Source organism: Carassius auratus, chromosome 1 (assembly GCF_003368295.1).
Source record: "Carassius auratus strain Wakin chromosome 1, ASM336829v1, whole genome shotgun sequence".
Classification (NCBI taxonomy): Eukaryota; Metazoa; Chordata; class Actinopteri; order Cypriniformes; family Cyprinidae; genus Carassius; species Carassius auratus.
Window position 1 is genome coordinate 6,024,376 of NC_039243.1, and position 27,272 is coordinate 6,051,647.

Here is a 27,272-nt window from a genome sequence, read left to right on the forward strand (position 1 = left end):
AGGGGGAAAACTCCTACACAATTACGTCTGTATAACTGCAAAGCAACTGCAGTTGGGTCTTCTCTCCTGCGATCTCTCTTCCACTTTCTAAAGAGGCTGAGGAAACAAAGTTCACAAAAGTTTAAATCTCAGGTGAGGGACAAGAAAGGCGAAGGCTTGGTATTCCAATGGAGACCGTGAGAGGGGTCTGCTAACATCTAAGGAGTAGTGGGATGAGAGCCCGGGAATGACGTGCTTCTGCAAAGCCTGAGCTGCAAGCCAGGGCGGCACTATTAAAGAGCACAATGACTGCTCCCCTCCTCCGCCCGGCTGCTTCAAAGGCCCCGGGACCGCTCGCAGTCGGGGGAGGGAGCAGAGGGGGAAAGAGGAGCAGGGGTTCCGCCTGCTTTCACAATGGGAGCCAGATTTACTCCCTAGGAGAGGAACTCCAGCAAAGCACAGACAGATGACGGCTGGGGTGTGAAAGAGTGAGAAAGAGAGGAGAGGAAATGTAGTGGACACCACATAGTTTACAGATTCCCTCACTGCTTAGATCCTGAAACCATCCGGCAAAGATTTAAATGAAAGATCTGATGGAGGCGATTCGGATTTGCATATTGAATTCAACCATTTGTGCAAGTTTTTTTACTTGCACCCACATACAGGCAAAACTCCCAGACTCTTTTTATAGAGTTGTCTCTTGGCAGCAAAACATGGAAGGAAACCTCTGGGTTTCCGCTGCCCTCAGTAATATTAACCAGTTTATCATAGGTGACTTGTACTCTTTTCCAGGGTTTAGAATAGAGTCATGCAGAATTGAACTGAGAATGTCTTTTAAATTCCAATTCAGCCTATTAATGCAAAATTTGCTATTTCAATTTGAATGGAGAAGAATAAACATTATTTCATTTTTACTGAAGTAAAAACTTTTGAATTTTGAAAGCGGAGATAGATGACAGAGACAGAGATAAAGAGATACAGACAGACAGAGAGACAGACAGACAGACAGAGAGAGATAGAAATACAGACAGACAGAAATACAGACAGACAGACAGAGAGATACAGACAGACAGAGACAGATTGACAGACAGACAGAAAGAGAGACAGACAGACAGAAAGATAAACAGACAGACAGACTGACAGACAGAGAGAGATAGAAATACAGACAGACAGACAGAAATACAGACAGACAGACAGAGAGATACAGACAGACAGAGACAGATTGACAGACAGACAGAGAGATACAGACAGACTGACAGACAGAAATACAGACAGATAGACAGAGATACAGACTGACAGAAACAGAGAGAGAGACAGAGATACAATTTTTCCCGGGTTGAAAAATGTGACCCCTTTCACACTGCCAGTGATTTCCCGGAATGTGTATATAATGTACGAGCTGAAAACGCTAAGCACGTTAAAGTTCCTTTAAACTGGCGAACGATCTCAGCTTCAGTGCCGATAGTGAGGAGTTAACTGATCTAGAACGTCGATCTTCCTTCAAAACACCCAGTAAAAAAAGTTGTGCGACAACGTGTGTCATCATTACGACACGCCATTAGTTCTGGCTTTTGTTCACACAGAGCTCGTTCCAGGATTGAAACCGGCAATGTTACTAATCCACCGACCCGGGATCAATCCTGGGACGTGTTTGCTTACACAGAAGGCGACCCAACAATGTTCCAGCAATTTTCTGGGTCCAATGTGCGGTGTCAAAGGGGCTACAAAGATATAGACAGACAGACAAACAGACAGAGAGAGATACAGGGACATAGACAGAAAGACAGAGGCAGATACAGATACAGACAGACAGACAAATAGATAAACAGATAGATAGATGTGAGGAAGAATAAAAATGAACTGAAACTAATGTGTATTCATATTAACATAGAATATTATGTTAACTTTTTATTTATTTTGTTTGTTTTACAATTTTACAAGTTCTTGTTTGAAAGTTTTGGTGAAAAGAAATCTTAAAATTCTATTTCAACTTCCTGTGGCCAATTCAGTTCACATTAAACACGTTATAATGAAGTGAAAATTCTTTGAATTCTTCCCAACCCTGACTCTTCTAGGTATCCTTTTTTTTTTACAAATCCAATTCAGGTCCAAACCTTTTCAATCCAAATCTGTTAAAGCAGCCCAAGGCACACAGTTCCAGCTTACTCCAAATGAAACGGGTTTTTAGATACAAAGGGTATCAGTGATTCTGCCATTCATGGGGTTGAGGCAGAGTGGACATTAAGAAAAGACAAGGCGCTCTCATCAGCACACAAGGGACTTTTAGTTGTTCTCTCATGTTTTTCATCAAAGGCTGACATCTGACTTCTGGCCTCACTCATCAGAGACACAGAGCTGGGTAAAGATGACCCGATTCGGGCACAGCTGTCCAACAGCACTTTCTTCACAGAGAAGGCCATGAACTCCACAGTGGCCTGTACCTCCAATGATTTCCCAAACTGGTCCCCACTATTGTCAACCTCTGGAACACTGAAAGCTTTCAAACCTTCAGCCGACCTCATCATCAAACTTGGGTGAAGAATGCAGTCGATATAAAAATCAAAAGTGAAACACAGCAGAACAGTTTGCGTAACAAAGAGTCAATGTCCAGGTGGCAACAAAGCAGCATGTTGAAATGTGCCAGACTGTGGTGACTCACAACCTTGGCTTCTTTGAATGACTAAGACTACATCTCAAGAGCTAGTTTTCATTAAAAGACCACCATTGTTACAATGCTTTCCCCAGTTCCCAATGAAAAAAATGCACAGTGGCGAAAAAGTAACAGCCCGGAGGCCATGTGTGCTTCAGCTCAGATAACAATCTCAAAGTCGGCAGATCACAAGGGTTAGTCAGACAAAAGCTCTCACAGCTAAATCTGACAAACAAACACAGTTGAGAACAAGAAGAGGATGTGGAGATGTTGTACGTGCAGGAAAAGTGGGATGTGTGAGGAAGAGCATTCTAGAACCTGAAATTATTCCAATGTACAGTTTTATTTCAAAGACTATGCGATTCAAACTTTTGAATTGTAGTGTGTATTTAATACATGTTTAGTCCTAAAATGTTATATTAAAAGACATTTCTAAAAAAAATAATATATAAAATAAAAAAAAGAAGAAAAATTTCTCTAGTTTTATGGTCTTTTAAATGCGTATTTTAACTGGAAAAGCTGCATTTTTTGTTTAAAAATATTTAGGTGCACACTGTATAATTCGGAAGATTTGGAATAAATATAAAAGACAAATGTAATGTTTCTCAGTCTGTTGGAACTGCATAAATGGACACGCTGTGGCAATATCCTCTGCTTCATGTACTGTATATTATCATGCTCTGTTGCTTCAAGTGAATTTCAATTGGATATTTTAACTGGAAATGCTGGATTTAACTTTTCCCCCATTGTTGCATGTTATTATGATCCTATCCATTAGCAAAAAATATTATCACTTTATTATTTTTTATATTTCATATTATATAATTTATAAGATTAATAAAAAAAAGACAAATTTGCTGTTTCTCAGTTAGTCTGATCTGCATAAATTGACAAGCAGTGGCATTTATTTTCTGTTTTATGTATATTAGTTTAAGGCTGCCACGATGAATCAGTAGAGGCATCCATCCACAGTTTGCTTGGCACCGCCAATTATTGGATCGAAGATAGAATGCCTTTTATATGCGTTTTCAAAGCTATTGCTGCCCACAGAAAAAAAGAAACAAAGAAGAAAAAAAAAAGTCTGTGAAACAGTCCAATTTGTGTTTTGGAGCCACAGGGTAGTGAACTAATCAACCGTAAAACCTTTGTCTTGTAGGTTTTTGGGTAGGACCAGATTTGTCACATCTGCACAGTTTTCATGGCAAAAAGAAGTGGAATAATTCTCAGACTTTCACCTGACAGAGAGGATTCTCTTCTTTGTTTAGCAAAAAAAAATACGTATTTTAGGCCAGTTGCTAGTTTAATCGCTAGAATATTAAAACGCACAACGCAAGCCAAATAAGCTGGCAAGGGCTTCGTTCATTCACAGGGTTGGCTAGATAACACATGGGGGCCATATGGGTGAATGCTAAACGAGTTAGCTTACATCTGGGTCGACTCTTTCAATACCATCCCAGTTTCAGAACGTTCTCGAAAAACTGAAAATGCACCAGTTCAACATGGCCGTGAGCCACAGGACTGTATGCTGATGCTGCATGCCAAATGTTAAAGATGGAAGAAATGAATGAAGAAAGAAACCTGATAGCGTGGACTTTGTCAAGATCACACTGTTCTGTGATCTTTTAAACAATTGGTATGCTTGCAAACTGTTCTTGATAAAAAGCAATGGTATTCTGAAACTACTAATGCGCCACCCAATGCCATAAGCTACATATCAGTCTACAGGAAAAGGAATGTAATGGAGTTCTTAGAGTAAGGAAAGAAAAATGACTCGTCCCAACAATTCATCAGTATGTTTCGGAAGTGGAAGCCCTTTAACATTAGCGCACAATCATGGGATGCAAACAACAGTTTTCGCAATACAACAGTGAATGGTGGATTGGTGAACTCAACGTGGGCCTTTAGGATTAGTCTCATATTTTTCCAGATTGCTAAGAACCACATTAGAAAATAGGGAGTTTACCACATCATGACTCAATCAGACCAGATGTATGGAAGAGGCTCTTACCATTGTTCAGATGTACGCCGTTTTCATTCTCTGGCCTGTACCTGTAGGAAATTGTAGCTTTTAATGACCAGGATGTGCCTCCAAATAACACCTAAGTCCATCTCTGGTCTTAGTTGTCAATGTAGGGCTAACAAACAGAATTTGCTGGCCTATTTAACATATCAACATTGTCCATTAAAGGAACATTTCATCCGATAATGAACATTCTGTTATCATTTACTCATTCTAATCTCCTTTCAAACCTTGATTTTCTTTCTTTCACTGAACATAAAGGGAGAAATTCTGAATAATGTGCTGAACGAATCATTCAGGTTGATTCCTGTGAATTGGATTAAGCGATTAAAATTATTTGCTCACAAATGAGTCATAGTGACACATTAAGGAGAGTTTTACAGCATTGTTTGTCATTTGGTAGTTTTACAGCCTTAGTACTCATTCCTCAAAAATTCACCTTTCATGTTCCATTAAAAGAAAAAAGTCATATCCTTTTGGAAAATCATGAGTGAGTGTAAATGAAGCCAGAATTTTCATTTTTGTGTGAGAGCTGTTCCTTTAACTGGTCCATTATACACAACTCTAAATTAAATCGTCTAGCCTTATTTACTGTATATTGAATCATCAGAAATACAAGTACACATCACTAATAATGCATTTATAAAAGGGTAAATAGTCAGCAAAGTTAGAAGCCCCGTCGGAAACATGTGGATTTTAAAAACAGACTAATCCTAAAGACTTAAAATTGTGAGGAGAAGATGGAAAGATGGAATGGTGGGGTGGGGGTGTACTGTTCATAAATGTTGCAAACTTAAAGATTAAAGAAATATACAGAACAGTAAAACCGCATGACTTGGTGATTTTCATTCAACCACCAAAGACTTGAATTCATAAATGTTCTTGTTGACTATGAAAACATCCTTTTATGATTGAAACTTGTGTGAATGCGTATTGAAAAATGCGGTATCCCAACATTAACTTCTTACCACCATATTCACAAACTAAACCACATAAAGCTAGTTAAGTGCATACATTAATGAAGCAAGAGTTAGAAGGTTTAGGAGTCTTACCTGAAGCAGGTTCCTGGATCTTTTCCCTCTTCCGCTTCTTTTTCTTTCCCTATAAAATAACCAGAGGACTATTAAAAGCGTCATCACAGAAGCACGTGACATTTCTGCCATTTATAAAGTGATAAAAAAATAAAATTATTTTAATTCTTAAATCCTAAATTCTTCTGGATTTATAAAACTATATAAAATAAAGCTCCTATACTCTTAATTCTTCTCGATTTCATGGTCTAATCACCAATCAGAAAGTTAAACAAGAAAAAAAAGATCTGCCCAAGCTCCAATTGACATGACAAACACTCCTCTAGAGTGAGAAGTCTGGACTGCTTTAGGATTGGTAGCTTACCCAAAATCCCCTGGCAGGATGACTATAGGTATAGATAGCGCCGCACTGTCATTTTGCAGTCCAATATGAACCACGCTTTGGTTGCCTGCTGTAAAGTCTGATAATCCACTTATTCAGTCACTAATCTGTGTATTCTAGCTCTGGCTGACAGAACCAAGAAGCCCAGAGCAGTAGAAATGTCTATGACGGAGCAGGGATACGCTCAGAATCCTTCGCACTAATAAATACAAGTGTGCTCCCACCACTAATATATAAGTGGAGATGAAAGTTCATCTGCCTTTGAAGTGTTTCTTTTCAGCCCTGTTGCCTTTCCATTTGGTGATTAGTGTGAAAGCCAGGTTTTAGTTTTAGCAGCACATCCTGGCACTTCATACTGAGTCAGATTTATGTCGGTAGAAACTTAGGCGTCCATAGTTGTCATCACAACATATATTTGAGATGTGAATTCTACAAGCTAACTGCCTTGATATCTGCCGCGTTTGCATAAACTAAAGGAATAATTGTATAAATTTCATAATATTGAGTAAATGGTTAGCAACATGGAAAACCTTTTTCTTAATGAGGTTTAGTGTGACAGCTGTAAGAGCTCAGGAGCAACACTGAAGCCAGTTACTATTCCAAACAGTGGAAGATTTTAATGGCCATTCACATCATTTCCAAATTTTTTTGGCATAAAAAAATGCTAATTATAAGATGTAACTGATATTCATGTACTATAAGGAGAACAGAAATGAAAAAAAAAATAGTAATTTATCATGAAAAAACAATTTACATAAGAATTTTTTTTACAAACAATTTCTTGTAATACAGAAATGTTCATGTTTCTGAGCCTTGTTTATGAAACAATCAGAACAAATTGTGTAAGTGGTTCATAAAATCAATCATTCTGAAACGGTCACATTTTATGGAATTTACGAAGAAGTATTATACATTTACACAAATTTGTTCCACTTTTGTTTCATGATTCAGTGCGTGAATTTGTGCAATGCAACAATTTGTGCAAGAATATTTTCATGGAGAGTTTACACAAATTCATTCTGCTCTGGTTTCTCCTGCACATTTATGAAACTTAATCAGAACAAATACATGTAAATCAGTCATAAAACCATAGTAAAGTATCCCTGTCAATGCAACATCTTACACAAAGTTTTTTTTTAAAAACAGTTTAAAGAGATGCAGTCTGTGTATCGGAAACACTTATGAAACCCAAGCAGAATGAATTCTGCCTGAATTTTGCCAACAGTTACATTCAATGCAACAGTTTAAGTTTTTGTGAGCAATTTACTCAATTCTGTGCTGATTATGTTTCATGAATGAAGTCCAGTGTATTTTTTAAAAGAACAAATACAAATACAAATGGAAAAATAAAATATTATCAAAGTCAATGGCTACCGTCAACTGTTCGGTTATCTACAGTACATTCTTCAAAGTATCTTACTTTTGTGTGCAACAGAAGAAAATAACTCATACAGGTCTGGAACAAGTGGAGTGTCAACAAATTATGACAGGATTTAAATTTTTGGGTGAACTGTCCCTTTGATTCAGGTTTCAGAGAAATGTTAGCATCTAACTTGTGATTATTTTGTTCTATAACAGTTAATACATTGCAGTATCATTCAGTCCCTTCAGACTTCATGTGACTAGGCCTTTAGACTTTCCTGACAGAACAACCCCTTTAACAAGTTTTTTTATAAGATTAACATTTGGTCTACTAAGCAAACAAAGTCTTGTGAATCATGTCATCAACAGTAGTAGATATGCATAAACTTTCACTTTAAAAGACAAGCATTATATTTACTTACATGCAATCAACACATGACACAACTCTTACTCTCAGGCAGTGTGTTAGTGTGGACACTTACATAATTGTCTCTGGCAGACCATCCTGGGTAAAGCTGCATATGGAGCTGCCGTTCCTTGCGGGCTAATTCATAATACTTAGCTTGCTCTTCCCGAGATAAAGCATGCCACTGTTCAGTGCAGAGGGAGATTAGAGAGAGGGGGGGAAAGTAGTCAATTACTGACATGCACTTTTAAGTTCCTTCCAAAGAGACGCGTGCTGGCATTTGGCTAAAAATCCTTGTTAACTCTCAAAAGTTGCATGTGTGTGTGTGTGTGTGCGTGCAAATGTGTGTGAGTGCATGTGCACGCGTGCCTGGGGGTGGAATGGAACATGATGAAGAGATTAACATATGCAGCGATGAGAGAAGGGAAAAGAAAAAAAAACACAAAACTTTGATTTCATATCAAAACACTGGTTCCAATTTAGCGGCGCTTTACTTCAAACCATGTCAGGGTGCAATTACCCCACACTGCCGCAAAACGGTCCTTTGCTGTGGCTAGCCGCCTCTAACCACAGAGGCTTTGGTTAAAGCATTAAATGTTTAATGGTTCCTCTTTTTCCAATTCCAAAATGGAGGAACATACTCTGTTAAAGATCCTACCTGCCCGAATTTCTGAGCTGTCAGCTTGTGTGTTGGTTGGTGTACTTGTTAAACTGAGTTAGACAAAAGTGCTAATTACAATAGACCCCTTTGTGAAGGAGGTCTCATGGTGCAAGTGACCCGTGAATCACATACGTACCCTCCGCCCGAGGATCTGATTGATCGCGGCGCTCTCCTTCAGCGTGCATTCAGCCACCACATTGGCACGCATCTCTTTCATATACAGCATGAAAGCGTTAAGGGGTTTCTTAATGTGAGGTCTTTTGGGCTCCTGCTCTTTTCTCTGCTCATGCTGAGGTTTCCTGGAGAAACAAGAGGAGGAAAGAGTTAAAAAAAGACAAGGAAGGATTATTAAGTGATATGTGGAAATACAAAGGGGGAAATGCTAAGGGGTGGTGTGAAAGCGCTGCCACAGCGACGCCATGAAGTGTGAGAGCGCTGAATGTCTGATTCAGAAGGCTGCATGAGAGAACAATCTGGGAGCCAGTGCCGAAAAGTTCGCAGTGGCTTTTAATTATGTCCAGTTGGGTGCTTTCATGCAAAGAGATGACCTCACCAGTAATGGCAACCAAACCTTCATATTCCCTCCAACTCTATGACTCCCAAGCCCTACAACTCCCAGCATTTCGCTCCCATTGGTGACCTGGACCTAATACCTCAAGGTATTTGCATGTCTGGTCAAAATCAGAACTAAATAATAAAAATAACTGATAAATGGCCAGTAATACATTTCTATACATATTTGTCTGAATAAATAAAAAAATAAAAAAATAAATACATATAAAAAAAAATATATATATATATAATATATAATATATATATATATATGCCAGTAATGAAAGCAGTGTAAATATGTGCTATCAGGGAACATAAATGCATAGACTGTATTTTTAGCATGCTGTAGGATGCTAGCAGCTTACTGAATTGGATACTCACATGTGCATCAGGTCGGTTTCGTGCTGTGGTTCATGTTTCACCTGTGGGTTAACAATGGCGGGATGCGGGATTCCCGTGGCATGGGGTCCAGGAGGGCCTGGTACCATATGATGAGAGAACCTGAGAGCAAAACATAATCTGAGTTTTTCTACATGTTATCTTCATGGGTTTTTCCATTGTTTTGCTTTTAGTTTTAGTATAACACCATAATACCATTCATATTTTTATTTGATTTTAATTTAAAGGAAAAAAAAACAATCTGATGTATAGTTGACATTTGACATAATACTATAGAAAAGCACAAAGTTTTTCAGTTAGAGTGTTTTTAGCTTGTTCACTTTCATATAAAAATATGACATGCAGTTGCAAACAATGGTATAAACATCATTCAATGTAAATTGTGATATCATAATTTGACATAATCATGCAAATCTTTTATTTGTAATCAGTTTGGCCATGTGTGCACTCACCATCCCAGAGGAGGGGTCATCTGTCCAACTCCCCCAGGGGAAAGGGAGTAGAAATTGGGAATGTCCGGTCCAGGATGATGCCTAGGCATACCTGCTTCAGAATAGAGAAGAGGATGAGAAAACGACATAGGTGTGTGTTAGTGTTCGATAGACACATCTGGAGAGCAGCACTGTGGCGTCAATGTGGGCTGCACAGTTGGGCCCTACGGTCCGGAGCGGTGCATAAGCGGATCATGGGATAATTAGGAATGCTTTTGCGCTGTTCTAATAAGCCCTGCTGATATGATTCACGCTGCTTATGGATGTCTGTTGGCCTACAGTACTAAGCTTCTCAACTTCACTCCAAACAAACGCATACATGCTCATATATACACACATTTGCACCAAGGTCAAGACTGTGTTTGTGTATAAAGACTTAAATCAAGGAGGGAAAGAGTAAGTGAGCGAAGTAAGGCCCTAGGGCTAAATTAAACTGTCAAAGGGGCATCCATGTACGATAACAAACCACTAGGGATATACACACACACACACACACGGCAAGAACATGCAGTTTAAAAACAACCCCTGCATCTCCAACTCATCATTTCTCTCTCCATTGTTTCACATGGAGTTTAAATTGCGCAGTCTGTTACAGTAAAGGACTAAAATGGGCATTAAATTACCGTGTTAACTACTGGCTAACATACATTTCTCCTTCTGCACAGCCTGGGTGACATCAGCGGAAAAGGATAGTTGTTCAAGAGGCAGGGTTTGATGAAAGATTTCAAGATGAACTCTTGTGCACAGTAGAAACAGGAATGTGTATTTAAGTGGTAAACAGGGTCTATTTTGATTTAATGTTGACTTTCTGTGCTAAATGAAAGAATTAAATCATGAAACACTCCACATATATTCCATATACTCTCTCACATTCTCTTCATGTAAGTGTATTATTTTCAATTCCACCCTCAGTGTATTATGTGTGATGAATATGTGACTCCATGTTTGTGTTTGTGTATGAAAACAGAGCAAGTTTCGGATCACTGGCCAATCTGCTCGTGGCGTGCAGTCTCATTCAGGCTATTTATAGCTCTCCAGACCTCCTCCGATTCATCACATCCTGCCTGCCCTCTCCCTCAGCGGTCGCCACAGAGGTGAGCTTTAGCCGGAAGCGGCACATATGGAGTTGGGTTCGCGTGCAACAACGCCAGCCAAAAATCTCTCCAGCCCTTTTAAACTTTAACCTCAGTTCTTTACACAGACTTGGGGAAAAGAGGGTTCTAGTCAGAGTGAGCTGTTAGCTTATAAAGTTCATGTCTCCTCGGATCAGTGATAATGGAGGAAGAGTGCTTAAAACACCAGGAAATAGCATTACAACACATAGAAACAGACGGAAGGAAAGGAAAAGTTCAGCAAAAATAAACATTCTGTCAGCCTCATGTCTATCTAATCCAGCATTTAGTTCTTCTGTGGAACACACAAGATTATTTTGGAAAATTTTGGTAACCATCCATTTTTGGTCACCATTGACTTCCACTCTACTGATATCATATATATATATATATATATATATATATATATATATTATAGTATACTTCACGGAAGGAAGTCATACTGGTTTGGAAAGACGTAAGGGTGTAGGAAAAATACAGATTTTTCAATTTTGGGTAAAAAGAAATGCCCCTTTAAATGGACAAAATAAAATTGAATACATTTTGACCCTTATTGCATCTGGGTTCCCTTTGTTTTTAGAATATTTATAAAATTATAAATAATAATAATAGCTTTCTTTGTTATTGAACAATCTGCTCATTTCCGTAACCAAAAAGATTATAAATTTATTTTTATAAAAAGAAAAAAAAAATTGACCAATAATATCAGAGCCTACATTTCAATTCAGTCAAATCCCAAATAATAAAATCTACATAATTCACCACTGAAAATACTGTTTTACTAATAAAATGCATTTCAAATATTTTTAGTTAAAGGTAATGCCATTTTGTTTATGGTAATTTACTCAAATAAAAATATTCAACTTTGTACATTGATTCCCCTGAAAATCAGACGTGACTGGAGGCAGGACTTTCTGTTTCCTGTCTTTAAGTCATAGTTTCTAAACTGTGGTATTAAATGACTTTAATAATTTGCAATGAACTGTACTGTGTTTGTGCAGTCTGAATGTGTTTACCTTGCTTGGAGTTGATGTCCTGTGGGTGATGTCCCGAGTGTGGGCCGGGTGCGAAGTGCTCGTCACTGTATGTGATCAGAGGGGTAAGGGGGTGAACGGCATGGGACGGCTGGACCACCGGCACCTTGTTTGACTGCAAAACACAGAGAGAAATACTGATGTTGTAAAAACATCACATGTGACCGAGGCATTCAGAATAAGAAAAAATGGGCAATGAGCCACCAAAGTCGATCATCTCACCAATGAGGAGATGTGGATTGTGTACTGCAGTATTTTGGGGCAGAAACTAATGAATAAAGAAGGGGGTTGGGAGAGACAGAGTGTGGGTTAGAGGAGGAGAGAATGAGAAACAGGGAGGGAGGGAGGGAACACCACAGGGCAGAGGCAGACCAGAGGTCTCGGGGCTGAAGATCAAAGGGAATCATTAGCCAGTGAATAAGGGAGTTCATTACAGAGCCCCGACCGTCTGCGGTGGAACTAAGCAGGGTTAATCACGTCAGCAGCGGACTCGACACACACACACACACACACACACAGATCTGACTCACAAAGCAATGCTCAGCACACCACGAAAGCACATCAAGTACACAGTGTTCAAGAACATGGAGCAATTTTTCAGATAATTGGTGAGCTTCTCCTTTACCTGGCCTACAGATTTCTGTCTTAGGTCTAAAATTGTGTATTCATGAGATATGTGCAAAATATTGTAAATGCTAAACTCTACTAACTAACTAAACTGAAACATTAAAACCATGATAGAAAAAATAAATACATTTTTAAAAAAAAACTTGTAACATCTCATTTTCAATTAGTTTAACTTGATGTACTAAATTAATAACACTACATAAATATTTACAATATGACAAAATTAAAACCTATGAATATGAAAACTATAAATAAATAAAAGGAAAAGAAAAAAAGTACTTCATAAATCTGATTTATTCTGACCAAAGTCACTTGAACACACAACACATTTGTTCACGAGTGGGAAATTCCCAGGAGGACTTCAAACCATAAGCATTTAGAAAAAAAAATATATATATATATATATATTAAAATGTCCTATGAGATCCATCTAAATGCAAAAACAAAAACTCAGAGAGAAAAGTGCAAAAAAACAGTTATTGATTGTATGCTGTTCCTAAGGTTAAGCTGTATTGAATGTTGAACCGCAGAACTTGCGAGAGAGGAGAGACGGGTAAGAAGTGGCCCACCCGTGCCACAGGCAAAACTCCCACAGGCACAAATGAGCAGTCGGTCCTAATTTGGGAGCAAAGGTTGCGGTTTCCGACCAGCTAATTGGCCAGAGAGGCAGGTGTAGGGTGCCATTTCCTCGGCAGACGTACTGCTGTAAAACCACGGGGCGGGAGGAGTGTGGGTTATTTTGGGGTCTCTCAGACACAGGACTGAAGCCGAGAGAGGGGGGACGGTGATAGGGATGACATTCTCTGGAAAGATCTGAGCTTTGATAACTTTCGACAACACTTGGACTTCCAAACACATCAGAAGCGCCTACATTTTCCAAAGCATTTTTGGGATTCCTGCGTGGAAGCTGATGGTACACAATTGTAAATTACTAAATGCTTTCAAAAATGACAAAGATGTAGGACAAGCTCCTGGATCCTTTGAAAAACAAACATAGGCCTAACCCTATCCCTAATCCGAACCCTATAAAACCAAAGCAAATGTTAGGTTGATAATGTTATTCAAACCCCAAGCCCTAAACGAATCCCTAAAGTATGTTGGGAATGTTGTTCCAAGACCAACATGGATGTTGATCCAGGAGCATGTCGTTTTTGGCAAAATCAAGTAGGGGTGTAGCAGCGATTATAATTAACCACTTTTCAAAGGTTATTCCATCCTGCTTTTTGGGTAATGATAACTTAAACATATTTTAAAAACTTTACTTCAGTGCAAAGAAAACAAATTGCATCCAGCTGAAATATCCGTCTTGAGACCAAGAACAAGCCGCTGCCATCCGGTCCCATCTGCAGCCAAGTGAACAAACTTGCAATTGGTACCAGGTGAATGTTATGTACCTAATTAATATTCATGAGCCAGACTGACAAAAATTATGATGGGTCAGATTCTGTGCCACAAAAATGTTGACTGACACTGTTGAGCCGATGATTATTTGTATGATAAGACCAGGTAAAATCCTATGCTTAACATGAAACTGGGGAATAGAATAGAACAGAAAATAATAGTTTTTAATGTTATTCAGAAAAAAATAAACTTAATTAAAAACATATGCTTTAAGGTTTTAAAAGCAAAAAAATACCTTTTATATTATTATTATTAAAGGGGCCTATAAATAGTTGAGTCCAGTATGTGGTTTAAATACGGTTCGACTCTTGTATAGAGGTGATGGCTAATCTGGACGAGTAGTTTTTAAAAGGGTCTTATCCTGCCTCAAGGAAACCTTATCCCTGACTCTGCCTCATTACAAATATGTGACTGGGGGGCAGTAGCTACTGAAAAAGGCCCTCACTGGAAGACTGCATGATAGCATCCTTACCCTCTCTTCATTTTATGCCTCTTAGCTCTTATTGGCTTTTCCTCTGGGAGAGAGATAAGAGGCAGGCATATTTTTCATTTAAGCCCCTAGTCTCTGTCTCAGAGTAAAGGAGAAAAGAGATACAGAGGAGTGGAGGAAAAACTTAAAACAGTTTGAGTTAAGGAATCCACGCAAGCATCATACAAAAGACACCACAACTCTCCAGTATGTCAATACGGGGTCCTCGACTTAACGGCAGCCATGGAAAGTGAGAGCTGGCACTTTGCGTTCCACCTCATTCGATCTGGGCCTCTTTTAGGTCCTCTCAGTCGCAGCTGTCAGAGCCCATTTCTCTCAACTTCTTAATAAACTGCCATCTTGGCGCATTGCATGAGGCTACAATTCCAGCAGGGAACCTCGAAACTGCTGTGCCAATTTGCAGGGGTCCCCGAGGCACAACCTCAAAAGGGATCCACTTTTCCGGAAAAAATAAAATGTCAAATTTAAAATACATTCGGCTTTCCAAAAATATGGTTGCTTTTAATAAACGTAGAGAGGGTTTGGTGCTTTTGGCTTTCTGTGGTCTTAAATAAAAGTCAGGCAGGGTGAATCACCACCACTCAAGGCCATTCAAATCCTTCCAGGTGGTTTGAGATGACGGGATGCACCACCCTGTTCCCAACCCCGGCTCAATGCTTTTAAATTAAAAGCACTTTCACACAACCCGTCCAGGAAGTGGCTGGACACCCCGGCTGACCACAGGAACCCGGGTCAGATGGTGCCATAGCGATTTATCCCCAAAGATCTCTCCGAGATTTCACAGGCCAGGGTGGCAGGATATAGCATGGGCTTACCTCCCCCGTTCTCTCTTTTATTATGAAGAAAAATAATAGGCTTAGGTCCTTCTATTCATATTTGCAGAGAGGCGGTGCCGATTGAAAAGAAGCATGTCCATTTAGGATTTTATAAGCAGGTCTGGCCAAGCCTGCTTCTAGAGCCCCTCAGATGTGGTTTTAAAAGAAATTTCATTGTGCAGAACTCAAGCTGACTGAGGGCCTGCAGAAAATCGAGAGGAAAGACGGAAAGCTAGATTTCATGAAATAGAAAAATTGGGAGTTGGGAGACAAAATGAACACTGTTCAGTTCAACAACCTCTCCATGACAGCACCGCAACTTCAACCAATCAGCACGAAATGCTGATGTCCAGCTGGTAACCCTTTTCTGAATTTTCCCAGAAAGAGTTTAACCATCCACACATGACTTTCCTAACCTAAAATCAGCTCTGTTACCCAAGCACCCTCTGCTTTCCTTCCCAAAACCAACCCAGGAAAAAAAAAAAAGTGCCTGTGGCAACATTTCTGCAAAATTATATTACATTGCTTCTTGCACATAATATAATTTTGCAGAAAGTTTTGCTTTAAAGGTGAAATGTCCAGTGAGTGGCACTAAAAGCGTTTTATCTTAAATTGTCATAATTTATCTTAAATAATATTGCAGCAGTTCAGAAATTAATTGGTGAGTGGTGCTTATAAAGCTAATCCCTCTATCATGTTAGTAAAATCACGTACCACCTACACTAAACCTAACTAATAGCGTTAACAAAAGAAAATGCGAGATAATGCATTTGATTAAAGAAACCATGATATTTTAACTTGCTTCTACAACTGTTTGAGCTCTTTTATCGTGACTTGTTTCACAAGATTCACAACAGAGCGTTTCGTGTCACAAATGCAATGTTGTACCAGGTGTGATACAGAGCAAGTTTACTACATCAGAAAAGCCACATATACATACATATATATATATATTAGAGGTGTAACGATACGCGTATTCGTATTGAACCGTTCGGTACGAGGCAACAAACTATCCCCGCAGCATTTAGACCGACATTTCCAACTGATTCAAACAGGGCAAAAGACATCACCGCGGCGATCGGTAGGCTTCATTTACGTTGAACATTGAACCGTTACACCCCTAATATAATATAATATAATATAATATAATTATATATATATATATATACATATATACACACACTCACCTAAAGGATTATTAGGAACAACTGTTCGATTTCTCATCCATGCAATTATATAATCAACCAATCACATGGCAGTTGCTTCAATGCATTTAGGGGTGTGGTCCTGGTCAAGACAATCTCCTGAACTCCAAACTGAATGTCAGAATGGGAAAGAAAGGTGATTTACCATATTTTCCGGACTATAAGTCACACTTTTTTTTTCATAGTTTGGCTGATCCTGTGACTTATAGTCAGGTGCAACTTATTTATCAAAATTAATTTGACATGAATCAAGAGAAATGAACCAAGAGAAAACATTACCGTCTAAACAGTTTGAGTTATATATGTTTTTTTCCTCGTCATGACGTATTTTTGGAGTGATGCGACTTATACTTAAGTGCGACTTATAGTCCGAAATATACGGTAAGCAATTTTGAGCATGGCATGGTTGTTGGTGCCAGACGGGCCGGTTTGATCTGCTCAGTTACTGGGATTTTCACGCACAACCATTTCTAGGGTTTACAAAGAATGGTGTGAAAAGGGAGAAACATCCAGTATGCAGCAGTCCTGTGGGCGGAAATGCCTTGTTGATGCTAGAGGTCAGAGGAGAATGGGCGGACTGATTCAAGCTGAAAGAAGAGCAACTTTGACTGAAATAACCACTCGTTACAACCAAGGTATGCAGCAAAGCATTTGAGAAGATGACACACACAACCTTGAGGCGGATGGACTACAACAGCAGAAGACCCCACCGGTACCACTCATCTCCACTACAACTAGGAAAAAGAGGCTACAATGTGCACAAGCTCACCAAAATTGGACAGTTGAAGACTGGAAAAATGTTGTCTGGTCTGATGAGTCTGGATTTCTGTTGAGACATTCAGATGGCAGAGTCAGAATTTGGCGTAAACAGAATGGGAACATGGATCCATCATGTCTTGTTACCACTGGGCTGGCTGCTGGTGGTGTAATGGTGAGGGGGATGTTTTCTTGGCACGCTTTAGGCCCCTTAGTGCCAACTGGGCCACGTTTAAATGCCACGGCCCACCTGAGCATTGTTTCTGACCATGTCCATCCCTTTTTGACCACCATGTACCCATCCTCTGATGCATACTTCCAGCAGGATAATGCACCATGTCACAAAGCTCGAATCATTTCAAATTGGTTTCTTGAACATGACAATGAGTTCACTGAACTAAAATGGCCCCAACAGTCACCAGATCTCAACCCAATAGAGCATCTTTGGGATGTGGTGGAACGGGAGCTTCGTGCCCATGATGTGCATCCCACAAATCTCCATCAACTGCAAGATGCTATCCTATCAATATGGACCAACATTTCTAAAGAATGCTTTCAGCACCTTGTTGAATCAATGCCACGTAGAATTAAGGCAGTTCTGAAGGCGAAAGGGGGTCAAACACAGTATTAGTATGGTGTTCCTAACAATCCTTTAGGTGAGTGTATGTATATATGTATGGAGTACTTGATGCCAACATCAAAATGTATTAGTTTATAAATCATTCACTATGGCAAGTGTTATGCGAGGTTATAACAGTATTGTGCAAGGAATCATTCTAAAATAATCTGACCTGAATCATGATGTGTGTGAAAAGGAATATAAGTTGTTGGTATTTTATTGCCAGTAGTGTTTATTCCCAATGAAAACTGCATTAAATTGGATGTACAGACAAATTTGGAGTTTTGCAAAAATGCTGGTAGAAGTGCATTTTTCCAATCAGCCAATGTTGCCCAAAACATAGTCAATTTTACCAACAAGCATTTTCTTCACACCACCAGCCCTTTGTCCTCCACTCAATTATCTCATTTCCATGGTGTTGGGGAGGGGAGGGGTTGTTTTATAATAATCGCTTCCCTCTACTGTAATTTATATGCAATGAGGACTCCTCATGCCCGCGGCTACAATAAAGCGACTGTGTGAAAGAGCGAGAGGTGTTTTGGAAACATTTGAAGAGTTGGCAACTTAAGCACTAACGACAGATTGCCATTCAGCTACAAATCTAGGTGAAATCCATTCACACTGTTTACCTACGAGAAACAGAGAGATGCCAGCACATGAATAAAAGCAAACTAAAGATGCAAGGACAGGTGAGTTCAAACAAGTCAGGTTGTTCTCGGTTCAGTAGTCCACACTAAGCAATTTTAGCATAATTACCACTATAATCCTTTGTTTTTATAAAGCAAAAGTTGAAATATTGGATATAACTTTGGATAGTTAAGATCCAGTAAACGATTAGATCATAATTCTTTGTCTCATGTAGTCCATCTCAGCATTATGCTTAAGTCTTCTGGCTATACTTTGGAAACAGTGTGTATTGTAATAGTGATGATAAAAGGAATGAGTTGAAATTATTTTCCACAGTAGGCTGACATTCGCTCAAACGTAACTTATATTCAACCTTGTAAATTCCCTTAAAGCACTGTACGAGAAAGGCAACTAACTTTCAAATGCAAAAATACAAACAGAATTAAAGTTTATAGAATCAGAGTAAATAAAGAAATAAATTGCAGACTGAGTTTAAATTGAATGAATTATCAATAATATCAAATTAGTTTAGGAATTATCTTCTGCTGTAAACTGACACAACGATATCCTAGATTTAACCCAAAAAAATCCTTTAAATTACTGTACAAGAAAAAAGAAAAAAAAAGTTGTGATTTGCTTTAAGTTTTGACCATTGAAACACTGCACAAAAGACAGTACGGTTCTGAATAGAAACACACCCTGTACTATCAGCCAAAACAATTATCGCCCACACACACACACACACACACACACACACAGCCAGGTGTTCATACTCACATTCATGCTCTCATCCCATTGGTAGGAATTCATGACCTTTAAACAACAAAGATGAACACACACACACACACACACACACACACACACACACACAGTGCCCACTCAGTTCGATATATTGGCCCTTTAAAGCCCCAGTAAGTGAGCAACCCCAGTTCATAAAGAGAGGCCCCAGTCTAGAGCGGCAGGTTATTAATGGAATGTGATATTGGCAGGACGGCCTGTCAGCTCTGGGGCTTAATGTAACCAGACCCAATTAATGAAGCGCTCTCATGGCACATGCCCAAGGTAACGATACAAACAAGAGAAAGAAGTGAAGATGGAGAGAGCGAGAGGTAGAGGAAAGCCTGCCCTAAAGGCTTAAAAAGAGAGAGAGAGAGAGAGAGAGAGACACCTTATTTTAATAATTCTTAGGGATGAACACTGGTAAGTTACACCTACAAAAAAAAAAAAAAAAAACTTAAAATAAAATTGAACATTATGATTGTTGTAGTACTGAAAAAATAAATAAAAACAATATGAATAAATATTAGAAAAACATTTAATCTCCTTTTGTATTTTTACATAAGATAAAAAAAGATACTTTACAAAGAGGGCAAAATTTATTTTTAATAAATGGATATTTTATGAACATAATTTCAAATAGTAGTAGTAGTAGTAGTAGTAGTAGTAGTAATAATTTTTAAATTAATTATTATTATTATTTAGCTTTACCTTCTTTGATCCATGTGCTAGCTTAAGTTCAAAGTATGGCATTAAGAAATTTGACAGCAGTCCACCAGCTGTCATCTGCAAAAGGCAAGCAGAGCGGCAGAACATCAAACATCTCTCCCATTAATGCCCCAGAAAACCACATCAACGGCAAAGGCAGTGCTACATTCTGACAGATGTGAACCATAAAACAAACACAAATGTGATACATAAGCGTTGGAACTGCGCCAACCTGAGGTAATGCATGGACCAGGGATTTAAAGCTCATTGAGAATAAATACAATATTCATCAAGACAATAAGGCAACAAGGACGCTTCCTAACATACAACACAGGACTAACCGAAAAATGAAAAGCGTTGAGTTTAAGTTTTTGATAACAATCGTCAGACTGCACTTTTACAATAGAAATATTCAAAAGTTGCTGATTGGTTTTGCCTTGTGTGGAGGTTATATAAAGGTTTGGCAAGGTTTCTCAACATCACGCTGCACGTTCACCTTGTGGTTTATGCAGGGCTCATTCTCACGGCAGGACCTGGTCACTTCAAAGCGTCACTGAAAGGTCAAACATTACACTGGAGTGGAGCGGTCAGTGGTCAGCATGCCGTCCACTGACCAAATACACAGACAACGTGCCATTAGCATGCATTCTGACACAAACACACAGTCACATACACCAGCCCGGTGCCTACATGCCAAACACATGCATCCATGATCCACACAACCTTGTTGGAAGTGCAGAAAGCATATGAATGAATACTTGTTTATTCTTTGCTTTCATACTGCGCCAGCTCTCACTCTCATTCGGTTATTTATGGAAGGCCGATTCTCCAACATAATCAAACTGGCCAATTGCATGCTAGTGCTACCTTGACAAACAACAGAAAAGCAGCAGCTCAAAAGCAAAGCACAAATGAAAGGACTACAGGTTTTTTTTTGCAAACGTATAGTAGGGCCGCTTTCTTAGGCTACTGATCAAATCAGAGTAGAGTAAAAGATTGAATATTTTTCATTTGAAAATTTTATCTTGGTTTATTTCATCTTTTTTATTTTATTAAAATAATTTCAAATAATTGTATTTAAAATTATTGTATTTTTATATATTATTTATATATTATATTTATTTTAAAAATATTAGAATTATATTTAAATGTATTTTACTACATTAATATAATATATAAATAATATATAAAAATACAATAAAATAAAAAGTAATTAAAAATGTATAAAAAAAAATAATTTATGCAAGGCAAGTTTATTTATATAGCACATTTCGTACACATTGTTAATTCAAAGTGCTTCACAAAAGAAAGTAAAATAATCATGAAGAAATAAATAACAAAAATAAAAACAAGCAATTTTAAAACTTTGGAAATTATTTAAAAATGTACTTAAAGGAATTTAAAACAGTTAAAAATAGAAAATGATTTTACATAAAATACAGTGAATATGTAAAATGCAGTGCAATCAGTTCGGACATCGCACAGTGCTCATTCAATAAATGCACAGCTAAACAGATGAGGGAGAGGGAGAGAGCGGATTGTTTAGCCATTTCAACTTTTCAGATTGCTGTGCTAGTTTAGATTTGCTCAGAATATCTTAGCACATGCAAAGCAATTACCAAAAACCACCTATAATCATGGGTGATTGGCTCCAAAACATTTAGTTTTTCTCAGAATATAAAAAAACTAGTTTCTTCTACTACAAAAATAAAAATGGAGCAGCAGGAGAAAAGAGAGAGAGAGATATGTCAAGTTCCAGAGTCATTTTTAAGCAGGCATTTGAAGATGTGGGATTTGTCTGGCATGTGCAGACGGTGCTTTACTGGCACATTCACACAGGTATACGGCACATAAATGGCTGCCACTCTGGATTTGGGAAGAACTTGCGGCGAGGGGAGAATGAGACCTGCAGGGGAACTTGTGATGGAGGGGTGGAACAATCCGCTCCCTCTCTGTCTCTCGCTGCAGGGCAGGAGGCTCAGGTTAGTGTTTGAGTAAAGCGGTGATACGCTGCTACACGTGTGTTTGTTACCATGTGAGCGTGTAAACGTGTGTGCTCACAAACTGTACCTGCAACATCAGAGTGGCTATGCTGAATGGAGCTACTTCAGATGCCGGGTATTGACCTAGTTTCACACTCACGGCAACAAAGCCTGAGCTTTACGGCCCAGAGTTAGGGATTGAGATGAGAAGAAAAGAGGAAGCGGAGCAGGGGGAGGGTGGGAAAGAGACTGAAGTCTACACCGATTGAAAGCAAATTAACATAGCAGAAGATGTGGCTTTCTGCTCTGCACACGTCGTAAACAGTCAATAGTTGCATGCACAGACAGAGGTCTCCATTAAAAGGCGTTTGCACTAGACGTTAAGCACACTAAAGTTCTTCTTATGATATCATGCTCTGCGGCATCTTTAAAGCCCAAATAACAAACAAATAAATAGCAAAAACATACAACCTGCAACGCTGCAGCTTTAAAGTTTGTGTTCTTTTAATTCAGCGAGATATATCAATCTTCTATTAGTGACGCATCTTCACCTCCTACAAATGTGCAGCTCTCAGTTCACTAAAATTTAAGTCTGGAATAAAACAATAGCTTGTATGTCTGGGCTCCAGAATTTCCATGCATATGGATAGAATTCAATGAAAGGAATAGTGCAGTGTCTTAATAAACCCAATTCTATATCACAACCATATTGTTATGTTTAATTGTGAAGAGTGCAATTCCTAGTGTGCAGCTTATAGCATTCACACACACATTGAAAAAATATGGACAGAAGCGGACAGTAAATTTAACAAATCATTACAAAAAAATTACAGGCAACACATTGAATTAAACAGGAAAAGTTTAAGCATAAAAAAATTATATATATATATATATAATTTTTTTATTTCACACACACACACACATATCTATGAATATCTGGTGACAACATATAACTCAGGTCCCTCTTTATTACAGGCTTATAAAATATAGTCTAATCACTAAGAAAGAAAAATAACAGCACACGTGTCCTCAAAAGACTGTGATTTGAGGCATCACTGTTTCCACAGAATAAAAAATAATAACTTCCAGTTATTTCCGGAGATCACTTTCTTACTATTTATTTGAAATATACCCAGACAAGACACAGAAATTGTCTCTCTTTGCAGAGATACTTTAAAGTAAACATATTTCTCAAAGGGTGCAAGAAATCCAAACCTGTTCTGACAGATTCAAGACTGAATACATCTCAATAAGACCACGGGATCAATTGTAACAACCCTACATCTTCACTCTTTTATCACATAAAGCCTTTGTCGCTTTGTTTTGCTTGTAGGTAGGACAATACTGCATTACGCACAAACCTCTTATATAAATGTGGCCTCCCCACATTGTTAGGGAATTAGCTAGTTAACCTCAACACAACTGCTTTTCAATTTAGCATCAGCCAGTGAAAACCCTCAGTCTGAGAGCACACACACACACACACACACACAATAATCCCCAGAGAACAAATGACTTTTCCTAACCCACGCATGACTAGGGAGCACTTCAACGAGCTCTTAAAAGTCGACTCACACGCAGGACGGGGACCTCCCCCTGTTCGATACTTTTGTGACTATTGTCCCGACTAAAGCAAACAAAACATGGGCTGTGTGCAAACAAGGCGAGACACGGTGGAGGAGTATGCAAACGCGCACAAGGTCTTTGTTTTCCTGACTCTCTGAGATAATAGGATAGGAGAGGGAACCGATCCAAGTTCTGGGTCAACCAGAAGAAAACTGGCTTTTGTTTAATGAAGATTCAGGAAAATTAGCCTAACCCTTGGGTTGGGACTGGGTGCATTGTCCATTAAATGCCAGATGGAAAAACTGAAGTGTACATAAAGGTGTCATGTGCTGCAATAATCAGATTTCCAAGAAGTTTTGAATTCATGTTCAATTTCAGAATGAGTTCATGACTAACATCACATCTTGGTTGTGTAGATACAGATCAAGCTGAGAAACAATCAGTCAGTCAGTCTAATGCAGTGAGGTTACTTCTCAAAATAGCTCTAATAATTGCAAACTAAATCCATAATGCATAAGCAGCCTGAGCACCATTTTCCATGGATGCATGCCATCTCAGATACCTAAATATTGATCAAAGACCAGGTAAACATCTCAGCGCATGCCAGGCCAACCTATCTAGAGTATTCTGCTGGAATATGATTATACCATTAAGGTACGAGACAGATGCTTCCTGGATGGAGCTTTCCAAAAGCTACAAAATCCTGAAACTCCACAATGTGCTACACAAATCACAGCCAGTCAGAATATATTTAGATTTTGGCGGGGGGGGGGGGGGGGGGGGGGGGATCACCTGTGAGCTAGTTTACTTCTTAAAAAAAAAAAAAATTAAATACAGTACGTTACATTTTTACATGTTAAAATGTTCCCTCTCGGTGGAATGACCTCCCCAACTCAATCCAGACAGGGAGTCCTTAGCCATCTTCAAAAATCGGTTTAAACACATCTCTTCCATCTTTATTTGACTCTCTAACTTTAACACTCACTATTCTAATTCTATTCTTTAAAAAAAAAAAAAAAAAATTGAACTAGCTTTCTAATCTTTTTGTATTCTATCGGTTTTCTTTTAATTTTTATACAATTAAAAAAAGTAGAAAACTACAAAAGTTTCTAATTCTAAAGTACTGTTTAGATGATGTACAGAAGGTCACACTCCACAGGTTGATAACTTCCCAAAGGTATTTCACATCAACTAGACCGGTTATCTACAAAAACATTTTAAGCATTTAAGCATAAAGCTTCAGATCAAAAGTTTTTAAGATCATGAGAAACAAACTCCGTTAAGTGTGTCCAGACTTTTTACTGTTAGCATTCACAGGCCCAGCATCAGCATCTGTAAACTGAATTTTATTATTACCTATGCACATCCTTTGGGAGGCACAGATGCAGTTAATAACCAGCGGTTGAGAGGAGTTAGTATGAGGCACAAAGGCAAAGACGAGCAAATGCAGTCTTGCAGAGTATTTTTATAGGTTTCATCATCCAGCATCAAACAACCGAGGAAAGTAAACAAAGTGCTACTCATCTCAGGTCTCACATCCGTACCCAGAATTTATTTGAGAAAGAGAAAGCATATCATACAACAAAACAGGGGGTGAATAATAGCAGATGTCCTTAAAATACAGAAAAGACTCATTTCAGAGGCTCTATATATTTGTGAATGGCCCTACAGTAATAAATGAACGCTCCACATGGGTTCAAATCAATTTGTGTTAGGGGAAAAAAAACATCATCCCAGTGCAGGTCTGTGGAGGTCAGGAACAGTAATGCAGAAGGCCAGACTCAGAGATGATAGATCAGATCAAAGAGGCAGAGCAGTCAATTTGTCTAATGAACCTTATTAACAATAGGCTGACATGAGGGGCACTGGTAGTTTGTGTAAACCATGATCTTAGCGTGAACTAGAGATGCATAATATTATCACTGATATCAGAATCGGCCGATAATGGCTTTAAATGTGCATATCGGCATTGGCACAATATGAAAAATTATGCAGATACGTCTTGCCGATAAGTGGAATACATTAACTCACATTTGCTCAGGTTGTGCTAGTGATTAGATCACATCAACAGTGTGGCTCATTATTAAAGCAAAGTTTTGTCTGAATGATGATTAGATTGACTGTTTTGGATCACTGCATTTAATCTGTGAAATGTGTGTGATAGAGTAAACCATAATATCAAGTGCAGTGGCAGCAGCAGCAGAGGATTCCCCGGGGTCCTAATGCCCACTCAGTTGTCAATCACTGTCCCCCTATGTCGTTCCAAACCTGTAAAAGCTTTGTTCGTCTTTGAAACACAATTTAAGATATATTGGATGAAAACCGGGAGGCTTGTGGCCGTTCCATTAACTGCCAAGAAAATTACACGGTCAAAGTCCAGAAAAGTATGAAAGACATAATCAGAATAGTCCATCTGCCATCAGTGGATCAACCGTAATGTAATGAAGTGAAGAGAATACCTTTTGTACACACAAAGAAAAATAACAACTTTATTTAACAATTTGTCTCCTCTGTGTCTCTCCGCATCTTCATAGCAACATTTTGAAGTGTATCTGCTGGATGAAAACTGCGTACGCTATTCTGTCATTATATTCCGAGTTGGCCAAAATGAGTTAAAAAAAAAAAAAAGACATACCAGATATTGTCAAAAATCCATTATCATGTTGCTAGCATGAACATAAATTTATAAAAATGGTGAAAAAACAAAAAAGAATGGAGTATTAAATAGTATATATTCATTATGTAACAGCATATCTTTATCCTTAAGGCTGCATTTATTTGATTCAAAATACAGTAAAAACATCAATATTGTGTCTTTAATAATTTTATTATTATAAACATACATATATAACATTTAATTTCAGCAATTTAAAAAATATATATATATTTAATTGATGTTTATATAAATTGATATATTATAAACATACATGTATTAAAAATAATTTTCGCAATTTTGTGCAGATCTCTTTGGTCCTTATAAAATGATATTATGTAGACTATATATTGCAATCACACCGGCTACAGGACACCCCGCTCTGTCAGTCACTGAAAAGCTCCACCCATAATGTGTTTCTGTTGCAATCAGCTTAAGCAAGTGTATTTTTCACAAATTGGACACCTCCATGGGCGGGATAGCCACCTCGTTACAGTCTAATGTGGGAAAGCCTGGAGGTTGGGGTTGCTGATGGGGCAGAAATGGGCACACGCTCCACTACAATAGCTGGGCCTCGTTAGCTCCATAACAATTCCACCGCCCACGCCACCAAAACATCGCCGACATAAATATGGGGACATCTGCAAGGGTAATCACTGCATTGTGCTCCCATTTTCTGCTCTGCTGGACGGCAACAGGGCAGCCTGCTTTTCAACACCTCCCTCCCTCCTCCGCCCCACCCTTCCCTTCCCGGCCTCGGCTCCGTTTCTGGGGTCAGAGTACCTCAGGTAACAAAACCCTCTGAGACTTGTGCTGAATTACATGTAATTACTCCCATGATCTGATTGATTTCGGCCTGAATAGGGCAAAAGGACACCTTTAACTTCTTGCCACCCTCTTTCAGTGTATCTTGGTCATTTTTTTTTACGTTTCCCATCTCCATTTGCACCCCCCCCCCCCCATCCTC

The 27,272-nt window shown here is 38.7% G+C and overlaps 1 protein-coding gene across 3 annotated transcripts in view; it reads right to left on the reverse strand.

Moving 5' to 3' along the window:
- The window catches only part of LOC113044954 (lymphoid enhancer-binding factor 1-like), a 39,346-nt gene that overhangs the window by 3,768 nt on the left and 8,306 nt on the right, over positions 1 to 27,272 (reverse strand). The window contains exons 4-10 of one of the 3 annotated variants that reach the window (XM_026205043.1): positions 12,062 to 12,194; positions 9,895 to 9,988; positions 9,425 to 9,544; positions 8,628 to 8,790; positions 7,907 to 8,014; positions 5,702 to 5,750; positions 4,638 to 4,678 (exon numbers count right to left, since the gene is read on the reverse strand). In XM_026205043.1, the coding sequence (XP_026060828.1) occupies positions 4,644 to 4,678; positions 5,702 to 5,750; positions 7,907 to 8,014; positions 8,628 to 8,790; positions 9,425 to 9,544; positions 9,895 to 9,988; positions 12,062 to 12,194 (702 nt within the window). In that variant the 3' untranslated portion in view covers positions 4,638 to 4,643. The remainder of the gene's footprint in view (positions 1 to 4,637; positions 4,679 to 5,701; positions 5,751 to 7,906; positions 8,015 to 8,627; positions 8,791 to 9,424; positions 9,545 to 9,894; positions 9,989 to 12,061; positions 12,195 to 27,272) is intronic. The other 2 variants (XM_026205132.1, XM_026205212.1) reach the window with 2 other exon arrangements.